The 22,596-nt window shown below is 44.0% G+C and overlaps 1 protein-coding gene across 5 annotated transcripts; it reads left to right on the top strand.

Moving 5' to 3' along the window:
- Positions 1–3,929: 3,929 nt before the first annotated feature.
- LOC123123590 (cell number regulator 10) lies at positions 3,930–14,068 on the top strand. 5 transcript variants are annotated; one of them, XM_044544124.1, is made up of 7 exons: positions 3,930–4,264; positions 4,410–6,708; positions 6,815–6,933; positions 7,025–7,553; positions 7,923–8,000; positions 12,731–13,361; positions 13,455–14,068. In XM_044544124.1, exons 6-7 carry the CDS (start codon positions 13,253–13,255, stop codon positions 13,814–13,816), a joined length of 471 nt encoding a protein of 156 aa, XP_044400059.1. In that variant the 5' UTR covers positions 3,930–4,264; positions 4,410–6,708; positions 6,815–6,933; positions 7,025–7,553; positions 7,923–8,000; positions 12,731–13,252; the 3' UTR covers positions 13,817–14,068. The 5 variants fall into 5 exon arrangements, 3 of the variants coding, with proteins under 3 accessions (XP_044400059.1, XP_044400058.1, XP_044400057.1); XR_006460694.1 differs by lacking the exon at positions 13,455–14,068 and having other exon boundaries at positions 3,941–4,264; positions 12,731–13,221; XR_006460693.1 differs by lacking the exons at positions 12,731–13,361; positions 13,455–14,068 and having other exon boundaries at positions 3,941–4,264; positions 7,923–12,693.
- Positions 14,069–22,596: the final 8,528 nt, after the last annotated feature.

The raw sequence follows: 22,596 nt of genomic DNA, 5'->3' as shown, positions 1-22,596 counted from the left end.
GCCCTATACCACCACCACCACATATCCGCCGTCCATTCGAGTCCACCTTCATTGCAGATTCGCCACCAGTCCGTGACCGCCCTACATATATCCGCCTTCAGTCCGAATTCCACCAGATTCATTTCCGCCACCAGTCCTAGTCCGAGTCCAGTAATTACTTCTATGTTATTGTTTTCCAGATCACGTCATACTACGAGTCGTGCCTAAGTCAGACTCCCCAAGTTTCGTGCCACACGTACAAGAAAAATAGTTCCATATAAAAAGAAGTCTGGTAAATTCTGGCTAGGCAATTTTTAGACCATTTGTAGACTTTTAAAAAAAACGCGGAGCAAAAAAAGAAGAAAAAGTGAAAAAAAAGTTGAAAAAAAGAGATTTGGAGTGTGCTCCTCCCTTGTTTACGTTGTGATTTGGTTAGTGTTCTAAGCTCGCATCTCTAGCACGGTCTAGCCTAGAACTAGCACAGTACCGTCGTTGAGCATTTATTCAACTTTGCATCTCTGAATTGATTATTGCACAGAACCACCATGTCCGAACCTCCCTGCAACGCCTCCACCGCCACCCTCTCTCATTGCCGGCGTCACCGCAACTTTCGGGCGACGTTCTCCGCCTTGCAAGTTGCAGCGACGAAGAGACCCCGCCGACTTATGAGGCGAACTGCGTCTCCGTCACGGCGATGTGGATCAGACTGGACGACATCTCCGGCGGTGGATCGGGATCGGTGGTGGAGATTGGGAGCAACGGTGGAGGGCGGCGAGGGTCCGGGCGCGGGAAAGGTTGGAGGGCAGCGGGAGGAGGAGGAAGGGTTTGTTGGATTTAGTGCAATTTGCGGTGGGGTCGGGCTGTAGGGTCCGACGTGGCGGGCGTGCCCGGGCGCGCCATATCCGCCCCATATTTGGGCTGGATATGAGGGGTGCCGGTCAGCCCGGGCGTTTGAGGCCCGTTTAAGAAGCCCGTCTAGGTCGAAAAATCGTGACCGGACAGTGACCGGACGGCCCGCCCAGGCGTATGAGGCGGGTTTGAGGCGCCCGACTGTAGATGCTCTAACAGTCTCCAATCTTTCACTAGCGAAGCGGGGACGAAGCTAGAAAAAGATCCCTATGGTGTCAGCTCTATTCGCAATGGGGTCATCTTTGTTGAGTATTATGTTTAGTAAGGAAATACGAGATAGACTAGGATATGTTCACTTCTCTTGCATTCCAAGTTGACCATGTACTTCTATATATATGCCTTTATATGCCCACGAGGCTCAAGTAATAAACAACAATTTCACTAATCTTTCTTTATCTTTTCTAACACGGTATCAATCTAACCGATCCAACCCTAGCCGCCGCCCGCTGCTTCCGTTCCACGCTGCCCCTGGGGCGATCGGCCTCCATGACTGTCGCCCGTATCTAGGGTTCGTCCGCCGGTCGTATTAACCGGCTGACCTAGAGAGTCTTTTTTCTGATCCTTTGATCCGGGGTTTTCTCTCTCTCGTCGGTCGTTTTGATCAGCATTTACTTTTTGGTTTTTTGATCTAAAATCGGTTTGCGTCGCCCATTGCCGTCGACCCCGCGCCTCTACTCCGACACCGGTGCGACCAGCAGGCATCCACTTCGACCCTGCGGCCTCGCGCGACACGCCGGCCCTTCCAGCCTTCGCCCTGCGCCGACCGGGACTTCTTCATCATCCACCTCCTCCGCCACGTCTGTGCGGCCCCATCGCGGGCTGCCCCGGGCTCGCTGGCTGCGACCCCGTCGCCGGTTGCCTCGGGCCAGCTGCATCGGCCTTGCCGGCTACCTTGGGCCAACTGCGGCGGACTCGCCAGCCGCGGCCCCGTCGCCTGCCTCGGGCCAGCTGCGTCGGCCTTGCCGGCTGCCTTGGGACGGTTGCATAAGACTCGTCGGTTGCGCCGTCATCGCCGTCCTCATCTTGGACTCCGCCGCCACCCCGCCTCCACTGAGCGGCATCCCCGACTTCACGATCGATCGGACAGATCACCCGCCCGCCCGCGATCTGCCTCATCTAAACCGTGACCGATCTGGCCTGTCGGTTGCGTGCGCCTCCGAAGAACCCGTGAAGATCGTCCCGAGTACAATGCGCCCCTACACTGATCGAGCATCGGGTTACCGTTGCGTCGCCCCGTCGGGCCGCAGCGCAGCCGCCCCGTGGTTCTTCCCATGGCTGCACCACTCATGCGTCGCCGCTATCTCGCCCCCTTGGGCCGTAGTGCCGCGACACGCGGTCCCCGTCGCCGCCCTAAGGTCGTCCCCGTGGTTGCACCGATCCGCGCTCCGCCGCTGCGCTGCCCCTTCGGGTTGTAGCTCCGCGGTCACCGCTGCCGCCCCGAGGTCTTCCCGCCGCCGGCCCGACCCTTCTACCGCCGCTGCATCGCCCCAACCCGTCTACTGCTGCTGTGTCACCCTTTGGGGCAGTAGCGTCGTGGCCTGCGGTCCATTCCGCCGTCCCCGTGCGTCGACTTCCCGTGGTATGCGCCGCACTGCCTCCCTTGGCGCGGGAACGCCATCGTCCGCGCCGGTCTTCGTCACGCTGTCGGGTTCCTTGCCTACTACGAGCACCACCGCCGCGCTCCTAACCTAGCCGCCGCCCGTCCACCCCTTTGTCTTCGTCCAGCACCAGCCTGTCGCTAGCGTCGTTGTCATCTTCCCCGGCCACTTCGTCTACTCCGACCACCGTAGGTGACATCGGCCCCACGCCAATTGGAGCCACAACCGTCGTCGAGTCTCCTTCTCTGCTGGACCCTCCGACTTCTCGACATGGCATACAACTCGTGCAGGTCTCTCATCTACGCATGCCCGGTGCTGGCAACACCGATGCGTGCCTTCGTCCATGACGTGTCCTCATGCCTGGCAAGCCTGGAGCGGCGCTTCGTCAACTTCTTCTTCGTCCGTCTACGCATGCCTGGTGCTGGCAACACTGGCATGTACCTTCGTCTACGATGTTTCCCCGGTCTTGGCAAACCCGACACGATGCCTCGTCAACAACGTCTTCTTCCCGGCGCACCACTACTTCGACATCACTGCGCCTACGACTGACTCGGCGCCTACTTCGGATTCTTCTCGAGTCTCACCATCTGCGGCGCTACTGTTGTAACCGCGGAGGATGTCGAGTATTATATTTAGTTAGAAAATACGAGATAGACTAGGATATGTTCTGGCTTGTCTTGTACTCCAAGTTGACTATGTACTCCTATATTATATATATGCCCATGAGGCTCAAGAAATAAACAACAATTCCATTAATCTCTCTCTATCTCTTCTAACAACCTTGACAAAAGTAAAACTTCTAGTGCTTAAAGCTAAATTAGTGAAGGATTTTAGAAAAATCAATGGTGTCAACTGACACGAATGCTATAGAAGCGAAGAGTATGTTTCTCTTTGTGGATATAAACCGATCTTGTGCAGCTGGAGCATGCGGAAGTACACGAGCATATTATAACATTGATGATTGATCTGCCCTCGCAAAATAGAAAAGATGCTGATCTGCCACAAAACAGTTCAGTAGGTACTGTACTAATTAAGCGTGTACGTACGCACTCACATTGGACTTGAAAGTTGGCGCAAAAACCATTACTAGATAGATTATTTAGGGAGCTTTGAGATTAATGGTCACCTGATGCTGAGCTAGCTACCCCGAGATTAGGAACTAGCTGAGACGTGAGAGCGAGAACACAGGCATATACTCAACTTAGGAAAAAGTCTAAAAAAGACCTTAAATTCGTACTCCGAGTCTGAATCAGACCCTGAACTTGAATTCCCTGATACTGTCACCCCGACCTCTCTGATCCTGGCTAATCCCGGCTGATCTGCACTTAATGGTTGCTTGTGAGAACAGGATCGCTTACGTGGCAAGGATTAGGGGAAATAAGATGCCACGTAGTGACGAAAACAGGCCCCACAGTTAGTTGGCCACGTGGGGAAATAAACAGAGAAGGACTCAAGGTGGGGAATATTTGTAGGGTTCGTCGGCGGCTGCAATCGGAGGAGGAGAGGTGGGCGGCGGCATAAATTGGGGAAGAGGCGGGCAGAGGCGTAAATCTGAGAAGGAAAGGCAGGCGGCGGCTGCGGCGGGCGGCGATGGCTTCATCCTCCGGCGCGGCGTACTGGAGCGTAGGGCGCGGACGAAGGAGGGCAGCGCCTAGGTCGTCGCCGCTGCCTTATTGGGAGAATCCCATGGCTTACGGACCGGCGAAGAAGGGGTACTCGAGAAGAGGGCGGCCACTGGATTTTTCCTTGTTCTGTACCATTCTTGCGTCCATGGAAAAGTAAGCTCTCTCTCCCAATGTTGCTCTGTACCAATTTTGCTTCTTTTTTCATTTTTCTCTGTTCTGATTCGGTGAACTGCTGAATCAAAGATATGGCTGTGGCTATTTTGTGTGGCCTGATGATCCTTGCATCCTTTTTCAACAGGCAACTTCTTATTGATCTTCGAGAAATGTAGATGAACTTGATGATGGCCGGCAGTCATGGCAGAGATATGTAGCAGATGTTGCAACAAGACATCAATTTGAAGTGATGAGGGAGAGATGTGGAGCAACTGTTCGACTGATTGAGAAAGGAGACGAGTTGAATACTGATGCATGATGTCTTGTGCTCAACAATGGATTAGTTTAATGACTAGTTGAATGTTGATTAGTTTAATGGCTAGTTGATTGTCGCTGTTTGCTACATCTGCATGAGTAGAGTAGTTTAGTTGCTGCCACAGCAGCCTTTTCATCTGTCTGGTACCCTTTTGTCTATCTAGTAAGTACTTTATTGTTTGTTGCCTTGTTGGCTTGTTGCCATGGCAGCCCTTTTATCAGTTATGCTAATATTCCTTTGTGTTTGGTTGTTTGCTGCAGGTAGTAGAAGTGTAGCACCATGGATGGAAATGCAGCAGCTGATGGGGGTGAGCCCCCCTATGATCCAATGAAAGATCCAACAAGGAAGCCACAACGGTCAAATGATCCGGGATGGAACTATGGATATTGGTCTGAGCCTCCAAACCGGGATCTTGTTGTGTGCGCTCTTTGTGGCAAGATAACTTCCGGAGGGATCAAGAGGCATAAGGAGCATGTTGCGGGCGTCGGGGGTGATGCAATTGGTTGTCCTAAGGCCACCACACAACTGAGAAGAGAAATGAGAGCATATTTGGAGCAAAATAGGAGGATCAAGGGAGTAGTAGATGTAGATGATGATCAGGAGGTTGTGGAGGTGAGTTCAGTTGGAGCAAACATCGCCTCTAAAAGGCCAAGCTCAGGGACAGCAGCCAGACAGAATAAGAAAGCGTTTATCATCAACATGCAAGGTAAAAAGAAGTCTGTTACTGCTGCCGCCAATAGTTCCAAGCCAATTGTTGCCATGTTACAAAGAACACCTGAGGATCTTGTAGATGAAAGGCGCTCTGGGTGTTCTCAAAGCACCATGGAGTCCAGCACAAAGACTCATGAAGAGAGGCATTATGTCAGTATGCAGTGGGCGTTGTTCTTTTACGAGTGTGGCATTCCATTTAATGCTGCAAATAGTAGGCAGTTTGAGGTTGCAAATGAAGCCTCATGTCAATATGGTTCAGGTTACAAGCCACCTAGTGCACATGAGCTGAGAGAGCCATTGCTTAATGATTGTGTGAAGGAAACATGACTTTTGAGGGGGCAACACGAGGCAGCATGGAAAAAATATGGATGCACACTCATGTCGGATGGCTGGTCGGATAAAAGAGGACGCCATTTGATTAACTTCCTTGTTAATAGTCCAGAGGGCACTTTCTTCTTGGAGTCGGTTGATGCCTCAAGTGTATGTCATGACGGTGATATGATAGCTGATTTGCTTGAGAAGAGAATTCTGGATGTTGGAAAAGAGAATGTGGTACAGGTTATCACGGATAATGGTGCTAATTACAAGAAAGCTGGCCACCTTCTAATGGAGAGGATGCCTACTCTATATTGGAGCCCGTGTGCATGTCATTGCTTGGACCTAATGTTGGAAGATATAGGAAAGTTGAAGGCATTTAAGAAGCCTATTGCAGGGGCTAGACGTGTCACAACTTTCATCTATAGACATGGAAGACTTCTTAGTCTAATGAGGAAGGCCACGGGTGGGGATCTTGTGAGACCAGCAGCAACTCATTTTGCCACAGCCATCCTCACACTTAGGAGTTTGGTCAAGAACAAGGCTGCATTGAGGAGTTTATTTACATCTGATGAATGGGTTGGAAACAAGTTAGCAAAAACACAAGTTGGCTTGAATGTGCAAGAGATTATACTTTCAACGGAGTGGTGGAGCGCAATTGAGGACTGCCTTAGAGCTTCAACTCCACTTCTTAGAGTTCTTAGAGTAGCGGATGGTGATGAGAAGCCTACCATGCCAGAGATTAAAGCACTTATGATTTATGCAAAGGAGAGGATCAATCTAGGTTTCCCTCAACAAAACAAGCAACCATTGCTCAAGAAGATCTTGGCCATTGTTAACAAGCGTTGGGAGAATCAAATGGATCATCCATTGTATGGGGCTGCTCTATTTTTGAACCCAGGAAAGTTCTTTCCTATTGTAAGCAGAAATGATGATGCCTTAGTTGGGGAGCTTAGGAGCTGCTTTAATGATGTGCTTGCAAAAATGGTATCGGATGCCAATGTTCGAAAAAAGATTTATCAACAATCTGTGCTCTATGAGGGCCAACGAGAAGGCTTTTCTAATCCATTGGCACTCGAGACCATGAGCACAAGAAACCCTCGTAAGTCATATTAAATGCATCATGTTAATTTCAGCATGTTAATTCCAGTTCCAGCAATGTAATTTCTGTACAAACTCTTAATATGTGTCAGTTTTTATCATTTTAGTTGATTGGTGGAGTTCATTTGGTGGTCGGGCCATTGACCTACAAAGGTTTGCAAAGCGCATTGTTAGTCTTTGTGCTTCATCATCTGGTTGTGAGAGGAATTGGAGCACGTTTCAATTTGTAAGTCAACAAGTAAAGCAATATTTGTGTTTGTTCAATGATGATTTCAGCAAGTTATTTACTTATTTCACTTGTTGTATCTACTTTGTAGATCCATACGAAGAAAAGGAACAGGTTACAATGGAAAAGGTTGAATGATCTTTTCTTTGTTTCATACAACCGGAAGAATATGCAACGGTTTCAAAAGAGGCGTGAGAAGGTGAGCGAGAATAGCTTTGAGGCTTTGGTCATTGAGGATTTTGATTGGGGCAATGAGTGGGTGGACCCATCACTATCACAACCTCAAGGTGCTCGAGGTTGTCCTGAAGACAATCAAGACATTACATGGGAGGATGTTGATGTGGCTATTGGTGCATCTTCAAACCTTCGAGGCCGCAATCTGCATAGGACAGCAACTACAGTTCATAGGGGCCAGACAAATTTCCGTCTGCAACACTACGCACGCAAGAGACCTACTACAACACGACCTACAAATCCTGAAGAAGATGAAGCATAGGAGGACTTGGAGCAAGAACCACACTCAAGTATGCCCAATGCGGAGGGGGAGGATTCAGACTACGTTGAGGACGATGATGATGTGAGCAATGACGATCAAGATCCAAGTAATGTTGACCAAGATGGTGAAGACAGCACCAATGCCAATGAGTTTGATGATGATGACTTTTGATTGAGACTTTGAGAGTGGAGAGACATGAGAGAGCTGAGCTGGCCACCTTTATCCCTTTTGCTATGCTCGAATTATCTATTATTCTGTTTGTCTTATGTGGACCTTTCACCTTTGTTATGTGGACTACTGGACTTGTGTCATTTGAATTGTTTAATGGTTATGTAATATGCCATGCATTGCAGATTGCAGTTGCACTCATATTTGCTATCTTTCTTTCCACTTTTGCTCGTTGCCTCACTTTTATTTCTATTTTTTGTGGAATGTGCATTGGTAAGTGATACATTATTCTAACATATTTGTTCATGACTTCATGTTGATGCAGAATTCTGCTGGGGAGAAAAGCAAGTGCAAAGAGGATGGGAATGGATGCTATATGGGCTCTACAACAATCAGTTGCAAGGTGTGTATGGTTGTATGCCTAGTTGCTTAATGCCTACCAAGTTCTACTTAATTCTGTTGCTTACAAGTCTCTAAGGCGTCGCCTCGCCTTATGCCTTAGCGCTTAGGCAGTGAGGCGCCCCCCAGCGCCTCGCCTCGCCTTAGCGCCTTAAAAACATAGTTATTAGGGCGATCAGTGAATGTAATGGCCTAGTGCCATACGACAGTGAATGTAGTGTGAGCTTTTGTAACACTGAATTAGCAAGTGACTGGAGGTTGTATTGCATTTGACATCTTTTTGTAAGACCAACTAGCAGAATATGGCACTTGTAGCATGGAATTTGAGATCAGGTTATAAATCAGTGAACTTTTGGTTGCATTTGCAGCTAGTTATAATAAAAGCATTCAGTTTGCATTCAGTAGTAGTATTAAGCAGCAGAATATAACAAAAGCACCCAGTACAGATTTTGAAGTGCCATTTTAGAAACACCTAACACACAAGTACTCCCTCTGTTCCAAAATAGATGGAGGGAGTACCAGGCAAAATAGCATCAGTTCACAGTGACACACATAACCACCAGTACATGACCATACTGACTTAAGAATTTAAACCAAAAGGACATAACCACCAGTTCTGTTGTACTACTGACATCTAATTTAACATACTCCCTCCGTCTGGAAATACTTGTCATCAAAATGGATGAAAATGGATGTATCTAGAACTAAAATACATCTAGATACATCCATTTCAATGACAAGTATTTCCGGACGGAGGGAGTACTAATTAGACCAGAGAAGCAGTAGACAATCAGGAATAATTCTTTGATTTTTTCTTGGCTTGCACATTCTTCCTGGTAGCCTTCCTCTTCCCTCCACTTGGTCCTGCTTCTGCTTGATCTTTTCCTTTGCTCTTAGCCTGCTGGCTTGCTCTAATTTGAGCATCAGTGTTTGCTTGCTGGTGCAACAAAAGAAAGTACATAAGCATCTCAAATAGTACATAAACAATTCAAACAATACTCAAGTAATTAGAAAGTGCACAAGTGTCTACCTCAGTTGACTTAATTTTCTTCCCTGTTTTCTTCAAGAAGGCATTTTTCTTCTGGCCCTTTTCAGGATTCTTTTTGCAACCTGTCTTGTTGTGCCCTTTGTGGCCACACATGTTGCAAGTAATTTTAATGCCATGCTTTGACATTTTCTTTCCTTTTGGTGCTTCTCCCTCTTCCCTCTTCGTGTCATTCTTCCTAGGCCTACCTGGCATACTCACATAACCAGGTAAATTGCTCAATTGAATAACATTTGTGAATGAAGTCTGATACATTTTTTCCGCACTTGTATATGGCACTGATGGCATGGCAACAAGGTAGCCCTGCCAGTTGAAAGTATCCACAAGAACAAGTCCATTTATCCAAATTCACAGTATAACTCCTTCCTCTGCCACTAACATGTTTTACTTCAAACCCTTCCTTACCATTCCAGAGCACATCACAGAACTGAGTTAATTTGATGGCCACCTTAAGTTTCTTGAAAATGTTTGGGCATATCTCTGTATTACTAGCAGTCCACTTGTCAGTTTTGGTTATGTTCTCTTGAACTCTAAGTGTCATCTTGTGCCTAATCTTCTCTAGCATAGAGATGATAGGATAGAATCTGGCCTCAATTATAGCATTGTTGGAGGACTCACATAGATTATTATCCACTGAGTCACATAGCGATCCAACTGGAAAGAATGCTCTAGCCCAATGCTTAGGCTCTGTATTCATGATTTCCCTTGCACCGTCAGGTGTATCTTGAGCTAACTTGGCCTTCCTATACATGAAGTCTTCTCTGTTTGCAGCCTTGGCAATTGCTCAGAATTTCTTTTTCAGAGCATGCTCTCTAAACTTCTTTTTCCAGTTAGCATATATGTGTTTAGCACACATTCTGTGTTGTGCCTTTGGTAGATAGTCTTTCATGGCACTTAACAACCCCTGCACATTAATTTAATTAGTTGAAAGCATGCTATTTTCAGTACTTCAAACCATATTTTAAATAGTTCAAAGCATGCTATTTTCAGTATTTTAAATCATATTTGAATTACTTGAAAGCATGCTAGTAATATAATTTAACATCAACAAGCTAATATACCTTCTGTTGATCTAAAATAAAAACCCAGCCTTCACCTTGATCATTAATATCCAATAGCACAAAGAAGCTCACCATGGCATGCTCCTTTGAAAAAGCAACCATCAAGTCCAATCACCCTTCTACATGCTTTAAAACCCCGCTTCATAGCATTGAAACACACATAGAAGCTCTGGAAAATATTCTGATCCATATTGGTAGGGTCCAAGCCAACAAGTATTGTACTTCCAGGATAGCTCCTCAATAGTTCTAGCTGGTAATCAAACACCTTGGTGTACTCCTCTTTCATACCTGCTAGTAGTTTCTCTGATACAATCTTCTTGGCAGCCTTGCACTTGGATGTTGACACATCGGCAAAGAAATCTTTCAGAACAGTAGCTTTAATACTGTCAATCTTCCATGTGGGGTTAGCTCTTAAGATGTGCTCATACCTTCTTGCTATAACCTTAGCAGTAACAAGGTGATTGTATCTGTTAGGTGCACTGCATGTTCAGATTCAAATGTTAACACCTGGAACCTAGAACACCTGGTAGTCTTAGCACCATATATAAGCCATGGACATCCAGGCCATCCACACTTAGCCCTGATCCTATCTTCGACTGACTTCATGAAGATTATACTCCGAAATGTGAGCAGTCCATATTTTATTAGTGCCTTTCTCATGTGCTCCTTGCTCCTGAAAACCATCCCTAAACAAAACATTGGAATATCTGCCTTTGGATTATACCTGGGGTACTTGCTCTTCCTCTTGACAACATGTCCATCATGATCACTATCTTCATCATATGAATAATCTTCATCATCAGAATCAAAGTGATCTTCTCCTATCACCTCTTCCACATTTGCAACTAAATAAATTGGAACAACACCTGTTGGATTTCTCTGTGCCCACTTCTTAGAATCTCTTATTCTCTTCTTAAATGCCTTTGCTTCTTCCTTAAGTTCCACATACTCTTCCTCTAGTCCACTGTCATCACTACCTGGCACATAATCACTATCATCACTGCTTGAATCACTATCATGTTCAGACTCACTGTTATGTTCTTCTCTTCCAGGTACAGTTGGTTTTTGAACTGTTTCTTTAATAAGTGCAATTTTGCAAGTTTGTGACCGAGGATTGAGCACTTGAGAGCTTCCTGTCAGAGCATCAATCAATTGTCCACACTCAACTCTAAAAGTTTCTTTCATTGTACTCCTTAAAGGGCTGGCAATAACTGAAGTTATAACTCCAGTGTCATCTGGTACAACCACATGTTCATTTCTGTCAGCCAACCCATTCACATTTCCAACACTGAATTGCACTTGTTCTTCGGCAGAAATGATAGCATCAGGTGCTTCCTCACTGTCTCCCTCTTCCTCATTTTGTATCTCATCTTCAAAATCACTACCACTCCTATCACTTTCCTCATCCTGCTCTCCAAAGTACTCAACATACACATCAGCCACTCCACTATCGGTTGTGTACTCTGACATTTTCATACAACCAGCATCATCAAGGAGAAACATCAAGCCATTTGACAATTCTAAACCTGGAACCAAGAAATAAAGCTTCATGGAATCTTTGTATGTGATATGATCAGCCAAATGCCCTGTGATTTCTGGTAAGGACAGTTTGTCCCTTTCTATCTCTGATATCTCCTCATCTCCTCCAACATAATCTAACTCAGGACCAACTCGGACAAATTCCCCTCCAAAGTGAAAGCGAACATTCAGTTTCTCACTCGGATCCATGCTTGCAGAAAGAAAACCTACAGTAATACACATAAATTCAGTACGCCATGTCTAATACAATTTTTGAGAAGAAATAGAACCACACAGAAATCTCACACCCAAAATAAAATTCTGGAAAATATCATCCAACACCACAACCATCTCTATCTGAAACTCTAGCCATATCCATCAAACGGCGGCAAATGCAAACAAGAAAGCACAGGCAGGAGGCCGGCACATTACCTCCGTCAACTCCGGTCGCCGCGATTTTCTTGCCTTCCTGTCGATCGGCCCCCGTTCACCATCGCCGGCGTACCTTTTTTTTTAGAGACAACGCCGACGTACCTGAAACTGAAGAGACGAGCGAGAGACGGGGGAGAATAGGAACAGATCGGAGAGAGACAGGGGAAAAGGGGGAAGGCCCGACTTGGTGGTGGGTTTAAGAGGGGACGGTATGGCCCAGAGATCGGTCCAGATTGTGATGATTTCCTCTCCATATCCCTGCCAAGTAAGCAATCCCATTCTCACAAACAAACATCCAGCCGGGATTAGCCAGGATCAGAGAGCTCGGGGTGACAATTTCAGGGAATTCAAGTTCAGGGTCTGATTCAGACTCGGAGTACGAATTTAAGGTCTTTTTCAGACTTTTGCCACTTAGGATTAACAAACAAGCCAAGCCGTTGATCGGGGAAGAAAACAAGCACGCACGTAGGCGAAACTCCCGGCGGCCCATAGTCCTACGCCAACGACCGCCGGTCCAGCTCCAGCACATGCGGCCACCCATGCATGCCCGAATTACACTCCCGTCCCCATCGTGGTAATACCGCCCTACATTTTCCTTTGGCAAATACGTATTTGGTAATTGCTCGTGTTTTCTAGCTATCTCTAGAACAGATTAAGTGTGATATAATGTTTCTACAGGCACGTGCACCAAGGTGAAGAATTGTCCAGATCAAGAAAGTTACTGAGTCGAGGAGTACTTTTTACCACACACAGAAGAATTGATCAGATCATGAGTCTACGCCGTACGGCACTTGTGAGCTTCCAGGCGGCTGGCTGTCACCTTCAACGACGCGTATACACTGCATGCATACGGCTACTTCCGGCCAATTGAACGCCGCTTTGACTTGGCAGCTAATTCTCTCGGTCTAGTGGTTATCGCCGACCAAACGCGGCTGGGTTAATTAACACGCTGAACTGTTCGGGACAGCACACGCATTCCTACCCATCTCCGCCCGGCCACGATCGACCTATATATAAGCACCCCCTCGGCAAGCCCATTCCCGGCATAGAACAACAGCTAGCTTCGACCTATATATAAGCACCCCCTCGGCAAGCCCATTCCCGGCATAGAACAACAGCTAGCCCATTCCCGGCATATATCACCACCAACGCACAGAGATCACCTCATCACAGCTTTCCAGTTCACCGGCCGTCGTCGCGATGAAGCCCGGCACCGAGCCGGCCACCGGCGTCCCCGTCGGCGGCGCACCGGGCGCCCCGACCGCCTGGTCGTCCGGCCTCTTCGACTGCTTCGACGACTGCGGCCTCTGTAAGCGCACACCATCTTCCTCCTTGATCCATGTCATGATCGCCAGGAAACATACTCATATCTGATACATGTACGTATATGATTTGAATGCAGGTTGCCTGACTTGGTGCTGTCCGTGCATCACGTTCGGCAAGGTGGCGGAGATCGTGGACCGGGGCGCGACGTCGTGCGGGACGAGCGGCGCGCTCTACGTGCTGCTGGCGTCGCTCACGGGGTGCCACTGGATCTACTCCTGCACCTACCGCTCCAAGATGCGCGCCCAGTACGCGCTCCCGGACGCGCCCTGCTGCGACTGCTGCGTGCACTACTGCTGCGAGCCCTGCGCGCTCGTCCAGGAGTACAAGGAGCTCAAGGCCCGCGGCTACGACCCCGAGAACGGCTGGCACCTCAACGTCGAGCGCCGCAACGGCGGCGCCGGCGTCAACCCGCCCGGCATGCAGGAGATGGGCCGCTGATCGAACCCGGTTTCTCAATGCCTTGCTCTATGTGTGAAGGGAGTATGAGTATCCATCGAGCATGTGTTCCTTCGTGCTTGGTTTCAGTTCATAATGTGATGTCAGGACCAGAAACGTGTGTACTTTTTTTCTTTGGGATGGCAGAACGTGTGTACGTTAATGTCGCTCTGCATTTCATCATTGCATTTCTATGGCTGGCCACCCAGGCGGCCTCTCGTTTTGAATAAAAAATCGTCTTTGCTATTCCTTATACTACAACTGAATAATAATAAAAATTCAGCCGATTCATGTAGAGAAGACGAATGCGCAACCCCGTGCTCATGGGGACCGCAGTGTCCCACTGCTAGAGGGGAGTAAGAGAGTCGGCGGTGCGGGTACAGGTGCGAGCCATGATCACCGGTGCCGGAGAAGGGGAGGGGTTTAGAGGGACGTCCGAGACGACAACAGCTCAATAGAGGAGATGACTCGTATTGGGCGGGGCGACGAAGCGACGCGATAATGGCATCGACCACGGGTGATGGTGGCAACCGGTTCAGCCGATGCTAGGGGAGGGTAGACCGAGATGGATGAAGAGGAAGGCGTATGAGTGACAAAAGGCTGATGCTAGGAAAAAAACAGACTCATAGGTGCTCCCTCAAAACGAAATGCCCTTTCTTTTATTATTCTTCAAGATAAAACAGACCATGTGCCCATGCTACTGCCTTCTAATACGGTATTTCTTCCATACATATTTACATGACACACAGTCATTCTGACGATCAAATATGTTCAACGAAACGTGAGTTCGCATGTCACAAAAATTGTAGAGTACCATTCACTTCGGTTTGAAATGAAATGTATTTCCCAACAGTGTAATTTATATGGCAACGAATTTAAATATATTGCCAATCTTTTAGGCGCCGTGTAAATAGAGCCGGAGTAATTCCTAACCTGGGTGTCCATCCATGATTGTCGAGCCCACGGTCTTCCCTAATGGATGTCGCTGGTTTTTCTTTTTTGAATTGTTTCGATTGCTTACCACATGTGTCACGTGGTGATGTCGCTGGTTTTCTAAACTAAATCCAGTTGGCGTGGTTGGGCACATGCAACTGAGGGATTTCCGTCAGCTGACCCGGCGGCGGCGACACTGATTGGTCAACGGGGAGGAGCTTGCTAATTAGTATCCCGTCATCACAGCGCGATAATTGGTCAACGAGACATTTGCGTTGAAGACGCTCTAAACAAGCAGGGTTCTACCAACCCCTGGCAGGCAGGTGTAGCACGCAACGGGACGTTCCAGTGGATGGAAGGGTCAGCTGGGGCTGGTTCTGGATGACACCGTCCCTGCACGTCTGTAAAATGGTCATATGCAATGTCAAAAAAAAAATGGTCATATGCGCTGCGGCGTGCCGCGTGCGACTCTTCAAAGAAAATGGCCCGGGACCGCCCTTCAGCAAAGTATCTGGTGCACCGCTGCGATGCACCGGACGCCCATAGCGCATTTACAAATGTTCGAAAAAAATTGAATTTTTTTAGCACATTCATACACTATCGGTCCATGTTGTTGCAAAATTTCAACTCAAAATTTGAAACATTGCCTGAGGTAAAAAAACGAAAAATTGGCACTAAATAGTACACAACATAAGTTGGACTTTAGATTTGGCCCATTAACACATCGATGTAAAATTTATTATTTTTGTATCTCGTGCAATGTTTTGAATTTTTGCGACAATATAGACCGACGTTGTGCCAATGTGCAACATTTTTTCAGATTTTTTAAAACATCTTTTAACCCTGCTTGGGGTCCTGTGCACCGGGGCACCAGATACTTTCCGCCGCCCTTCAACTTCAACTTGCTAGTTTGGTTCATCCACTGCCTTTGCCATCAAACAATCAAATCCTAGTTTTTTTTTCTTTTTGCGGGGAAAATATTTATATTGCTCAAGTGGTCTGGATTTTGTTTTTTTCATTCTTTTTTTCTTTTTGCCTTATTTTTATTTTTTCTTTCTTTAATTATTCATTCTTATTTTAAAATTCCATGATTTTTCACAATTCATGAATTTCTACAAGCCTATGAACTTTTATTATCTATAAAGTGTTTTTTTTCAAATTCATGATTTATTCCCAATTTGCAAACTATTTCGAATTTATTTTACTTTCTTTTTCAAATGCATGAAAAATTTCTCAACTCGTGACCTTTTTTAATTTGTGAAATTTTTCCAAATTCAAGAATTTTTTTTCAAATCCATGCACTTTTCCCAAATTTATATACCTTTTTCAAATTCACCAACTGTTTGAAAATATTGTGAAGTTTTATTGCAAAATCATATTTTTTTCCAAATAAGTAAACTTTTTTAAATTCATGATTTTTTTTAAATCCAGAAACAATTTTTGAATTTTGTTAAGGATTGACCTGTCAACAGTCAGCTGGTCAACCATTGACTTAGCAAACGAAGCAGGGGAGCGACAAGCGATCACGTGGGGCTCGGAGCACTGAGTAGGAGGTCCCATGTAGTAGTAGCCAATTCTATTTGGCACGCGAGTCACTAGTTAGCAAAGGCGCGGGCATACATCCCCAACCCCCGCTCCGCATCTACATTTTTGGGCGATCCCAACTAGGGTTTTTACTTGTTTTGGGAAGGTTCTACAACCTTCGCAGACCGGTCTTTTTTGAGTTTTTTCTGTTGAGTTTTTTCCTGCTTTTTTCAATGTCGCTATGTGCTTTCTTTTTTCATTTTCGTTTTTTTCATGATCATTTTCCTTTTTACCCCTTTTTAACATAGTTTTGAATTTTTGTGAGTATATTTTAAAAATCATGAGAATTTTCTGAAATTCTGAAAAAAAAATCAAATTCGTGAACTTCTTTTATGTACTTGTGAACATTTCTCAGATTCGTAAATTTTTTGCACAAATTCCTGAACGTTTTATTAAAACATCAAGATTTTTGGCGAACATTTATTCTAAAAAATTTATGATTTTTCTAAACTTGTGAACAATTGTTTTCGCATCAGCAAACATTTATTGAATTGACAAACAATTTGGGTGCAATTTTAATTTCATGAACGTTGTTTTTCTGAAAAACAATAGTAATGCATGAACATTTTCTGAATCAGCAAAATAAATTAATCAATTAAATTTTTGCAATTCACGAACATTTTTTGATTTTTTTGTGAACACTTAGTAAAATTCATGTACAATTTTGGATCGATGAACATTTGCGCAAAATCATGAATACCTTTTGAATTCATGAACATTTGTTTTCAGTTTCCAAATTATTTTTGAGTTGTACAAGATTTTGCAAACTCACAAACATTTTCCAAATTCGAGTATAATTTACCAAACTCGTGAACATTTCTATGAAATTCAATTTTTTATTTTGAAATTGCAGCCATTATTTGAAATTCAAAACTGCTAATAAATCCTGAACAATTTTATAGAAGCAGAAAAGAACACAGAAAACTACCAAAAAATGAAAAAATAAACAGGGGAGCCCCAGCTTGCGCTCTAGGTTGTTAGCGAGCGACCCACATGCGAAATAGGAGCTCCCGGTAGTAATTATCTTTTTTTTTTGAGTTGAAGTAGTAATTATCTGGATTGCTTTAGAACCGTCAAGGCTACGCCCACGAACAAGGCGCAATGAGTCAGTCCAGTTTGGATTCCTGTCCTTTTTTTTTTTTTTTTTTTTTTTTTTTTGATATTTGTTTTTGTTTTTTGTTTTTTTATTTTGTTTTTTGTATTTATTTATTTTCCTTATCATTTTTTTTCTGATTCAGTTTTTATTTTTTCCCTTTTGATAGTTTCTATACCATAATTTTTTCAGTACATTATAATGCGAATATTATTTATATATTGTGAATTGTTTTAATGTATTTCCAACTTTAATTTAATATATTGTGGTTTTATTTATACAAACCAAACTTTTTTATTGTAGGGTGAACTATCTTTACGTTACATATTGACTTTATTAATCTATGGTGAGCATTTGTGTACATATGGTGAACATTTTTTCATACAAAAGGAACTATTTTTAATGTAAAATGAACAATATTGGAATATACGTTGAACGTCTTTAAATTCACATGATCTGTTGTCTAAAAAAAACACGCCAAAGAATTTTTTGTGAAAAAAACGAAACAACAGAAAAAGAAACCCATAGAAGTGATCGTTGCACTTACTGATGCGACTGAAAGTGCATTTTGCCCCTGATTGTATTTTGGTATGATGACAATCTGGTTAGTGAGACTAATGATGGTTAATAAGTTTATCTCAGGTCACTAGTCTCTAGGAATTATCATATTGAGATGGTTGACACCCCACTTTAAAAAAGAAAAAATGTGATGTTATCCTAAGACCAGAGAGTTCTATTTCGCTTTTTTGAGTCATAGGACAACCACACTATTAATAGGGGTCGAGGCAACCATATACACTAGCCATCCTATATCTATCACATAGAATATATGGGGTAAAGCTCTTCCAATTGAGGTCTGAGCCAGATACCCATGTCCATGGGGTCCAGGAAAAACTCTCTAGACACCCCTACGCACGGGCTTCCTGACCCCCTACCCATGGGGTTAGGGCGCCGAACTCCCTAGATACCCAATGCACATGGGTTCTCTCACCCTGTGCCCACGGGGTCCCTGGTTTGGCTTTGGGTGAACCTATGCACACGGGGCCAACTGGTGGGCAATGATCACACACATTTGGAGTGGAGTATTTATAACCCCATCCTTCTTCCACCTCCAACCTTAGCCATTGATTTGAGCTGCTTCCAACAATGCTACTACCTCATAAGCTTGATTCCTCTCAACCCCTCCACTCAAAGAAATATTAGGGTGAGCCACTTAGTGGCGCTCCGGAGATTTGGCTTTGGCATATCTCCAATAGATATTAGCACTCTTCAAGTGTGTGAATTTCGGGATACATCTGCGTCACCGACTCTTGTGGTTTATCTGTTATTGTTTCCTTTACTTGCGGCGTATGCTTGTTGGCTTGATAATTAGCCTGTTGCATTGCTTACCTTGGTTCTAGTTTGCTTGCATATAGATTGTTCTCACTGTATATTGCATGTCTATATAACTTACCTTTCCGCATTACCGTTAAAATTTGCAGGTTAAGATACAAAAAAATTCATCTCCTATTCACACCTCCTTCGGTTGAACTCCATCTTTTCGGCAACACAAAGAAGAGAAGTGCCAACCTTCTCCATTATATCTGTGAAACATGTGGAGATGAAGAAATAAACGGTCATATCTTCACAAGTAGTATGAGAAGGTCGCCAACCTTTCTGTTGAGGATATAGGCCAACTCTTCCTAAGACATACATAGTGGGACATAGTCTTTGCATGACCTTAAAGAGACTTTGAAATCAATTTGTATTGATAACTTATCTTATATGTTATTCATCCACTTACGTATAGAGGCGATACTTGACATACCTTTGTGTTCTATGCATCACAATGTGGACACCAAGATAAATTCTATATGGCATATCTTCATAGGGTTGCGAAGAATATAATTTTATATTTTTTACAAAAGTATGATTTTTTTAACAGGGGAAGGCGCTGGACGACGCCAAATTCATTCAGCTCAGAACACAGTACAGTGTGAATTACAAAGTACTTAAGTTGTGCTTGAGAGATTTTTGAAATGAAAGGACAAGGGAAGTGCCTATGAGCCGAGTTACATCAACAAACAAGTTCTACTGCTCTATTTAGAACCTGATGAGCCAAGTTACCTGCTATACCATTGAGCTTTCTGGATATGTGAAAAAAGGATGAGTGCATCTCATTTGTGATGGATAAGTAGTCAGTTAGTGAGCGCCTAATGGTCCAATGGACCTGATCTGCGTCAACTCTTCTAATAGCCGCTACTTTGGCAGGAGGCAGGCAATCAGTGGTGAAAGTGGGATGCTCTAGCTGTAGGAGTTGAGCTATCTTTGCTGTAAGAAGTATCCCAAGAGCTTCTGCCTAAAGTGGAGTACCAGTTATAATTGTGGAGGCTTGGAGTTGAATGTCTATGAATAGACCAGTTCCGATAGCTGTATCTCTTCGATGTCTTCCTGGAATTTTTGAAGCATCGAAATGCCGCATCTGAAAAAACTTTAGCAAGTGAAATGAGCATATTAGATGCAATAAACTTTAGCAACTGAAATGGTCATATTAGATGCAATAGTAGAACCCTACAATAGCAAGGAATTAGTTTGTTGTGCAAAATGATTCTGCTTGTCTGCCTGCAATAAATCATTTGGCTTGTATAGAAGAGTTTGACAAGCATCAATAGCTGCTGCCGCATGATGAACCTGCAATGGAAATCCTTTCTTCCTGGCAAAGAGACAATCATTTCTAGACTTCCAAACACACTAGAGAAAATTAAAAATATTTGGGATGGTGCCATGAGGGTGATTCATATTTAGCAGTGCCTGAATTAGATGGTGCATGGAATGATTATTTTCAAGTAGTTGATCAACCCTAATATGCCATGGAGGGGCAAACCAAGATGCTCTAGCAGAGGTACATCTAAAAAATAGATGCATTTCATCCTCCTACTGGCTACACCTACAACAAGTCGATTCAATGTGCTGAGAGAATCGACCAGCTCTCATATCTGTAGGAAGGGCCTTGTGAAGGAGCCTCCATGCGAAGGTTTGTGCCCTTGGAGCCATCCGTTTCTGCTTCCACACATGCCGATGAATATTTTTAACCAACAAAGAAACCTGCGTGGGCGAATTATTTGGCTAATTTTGTATTTCCTGCAAACATAGATTATAGGCACTTTCAGAGTTGCATCTGCCATTGGTTGTGAGGTCCCAACAAAGGAAATCAGTCCCTAATAGGAGTTTGAAAAATGATGGAAGTTGTAGGCTCCTGAAAAAGAGTTCCAATCAAAGTTGTTTTCCAAGATTTATCACCTGGGTTCCAAAGATCTCTCACTTTAGATAGATAATTAAATTTTGATTGTTGGATGATAAGCTGGTTGTAAACATCTTGCAAGTTGGGCACCAAGGCGTGCTCCAAAGAGATATATTTCCTTGGGTGGTTTGATAGAAGGAGTGGGCTTTAAGTATTAGGAGCATTCTGAGGATGGAGGTCCAAAAGGCAGACTTAGGCAAATTAGAGCTAGCTGTCCAGAAAGAGGGGTCTATGAAATATTTAGACTTTCAAACGAGTTGGAGATGGTATGTCGGGGAGGCAGCAATTCTCCACGCAGCAGTAAGAATGAGACTCTGATTAATAGCTTGAAGGTTTCTGATTCCCAAGCCTCCTTCCTGCTTAGATATGCAAAGATCCTTCCAAACTCTAAGAAAAAGGCTCTTCAGTGAGCTATCCTTTCTTATTCCTGTCCACCAAAAGTTCTTAATCACAACAGATAGTTTAGTTATAAATCTTAGTGAACAACAAGTTGGACATGTAGTAAATAGGGATAGCCGAAAAAACAGATCTAATGAGTTCCTATCTGGCAGCATGTGAGAGCATATTGACTTTGTAAGTAGGAAGCTTAGACATGAATCTATCGAGCACAAAGTTGTAAGCTGCAGTTCTATTCTTAGCAGGAAGAATGAGAGGGTGACCCCAAGTGAGTGAAATCACTAGTCATATCCGGGGCAGGGAAAATGGTTTTGATATTAAGAATACTGGCAGGATGAACATTGGCACTGAAGAGGATAGCTGTTTTTTTTCCTGTTTGGGGTCTGACCTGAGATAGCACAAAAGTGTTGAAGAATGTGTGTCATAATAGATGCTTTCCGTTGGCTTGCTTGCCCATAGACCAAGAGGTCATCTGCAAGGAGTATTGAATGAATAGGGGGGACAATTCAGTCCAAGAAGGATACCTTGCAGGTTGTTAGCCGTCATAGCATCATTGAGAGCCAGGGAAAGGTCATAAATAGCCAACAAAACAATATGGGGGGATAAAGGACATCCCTGCTTAATACCCCTACTGCTTTTGAATCTTTGAAAAGTTTGACCATTAATAATTATAGAGAAGATATGAGAGGACATGCAAGCGTAGATCAAATTTATAAAATGACCATGCAACCCTTTACGAGCAAGTGTGGAAATACTAAAATTCCATTCAATACTATCCAAGGCTTTGGCAAGATCAATCCTAAGCATAAAAGCTTGATGCTTCCAAGACCTAAGAGCAAACAAATGAGTAATTTCCTGAGCAATAATGATGTTGTCACTGTTCCTTCTACCCTCTATCACTAGTGGAAAAAGTGCTACCCACAACTTTCGTTCGTGGCGGTCCATTTTCAACCAACGCTAGCACATTTTTCCAAATAGTGGTGGCCTTGGCTTATTTGATACGACATTAGTAGGGGCATAGTGGTGGCGTTGGAAAACAGGTGAGCATCAGAATTATATGGGATCAACAATTTGTACAAGGCGTAGTATAGTGCTCACGTGGTATAACATGTCACGCCAACACTATTACGTTTAGTTGTGCCGTGTCGTGGTTTCCACGCCAGCATTGTTATTTTGTCAATGTGAACATTCTTAATTATATTATCATTTTTATAGTATATTGTAGTTTGAGACTTCAAATTTATATTTATATAAATGAAAATATTGACATTTTTTATTATATTTACTTTGAGACTTCACTTTTATGTTTATGTTCTTTTTAGTTTTTAGGTGGTGATATTTTTTATGGTATTGTAGTTTAGTTTTATCAAATTTATATTTGAAATAGAAATACTGACATTTTTTAAAATATGTACCTTGAGACTTCATTTTTCCTTTTTTTTCCTTTTTAGTTTGAGATTTGAAATATGTAGTTTGAGACTTCAAATATGTAGTTTG

Source organism: Triticum aestivum, chromosome 5D (genome assembly GCF_018294505.1).
Source record: "Triticum aestivum cultivar Chinese Spring chromosome 5D, IWGSC CS RefSeq v2.1, whole genome shotgun sequence".
Taxonomy (NCBI): domain Eukaryota; kingdom Viridiplantae; phylum Streptophyta; class Magnoliopsida; order Poales; family Poaceae; genus Triticum; species Triticum aestivum.
Note: the sequence above shows the minus strand (reverse complement) of the source record. Positions and strands in the feature narration are given on the sequence as shown.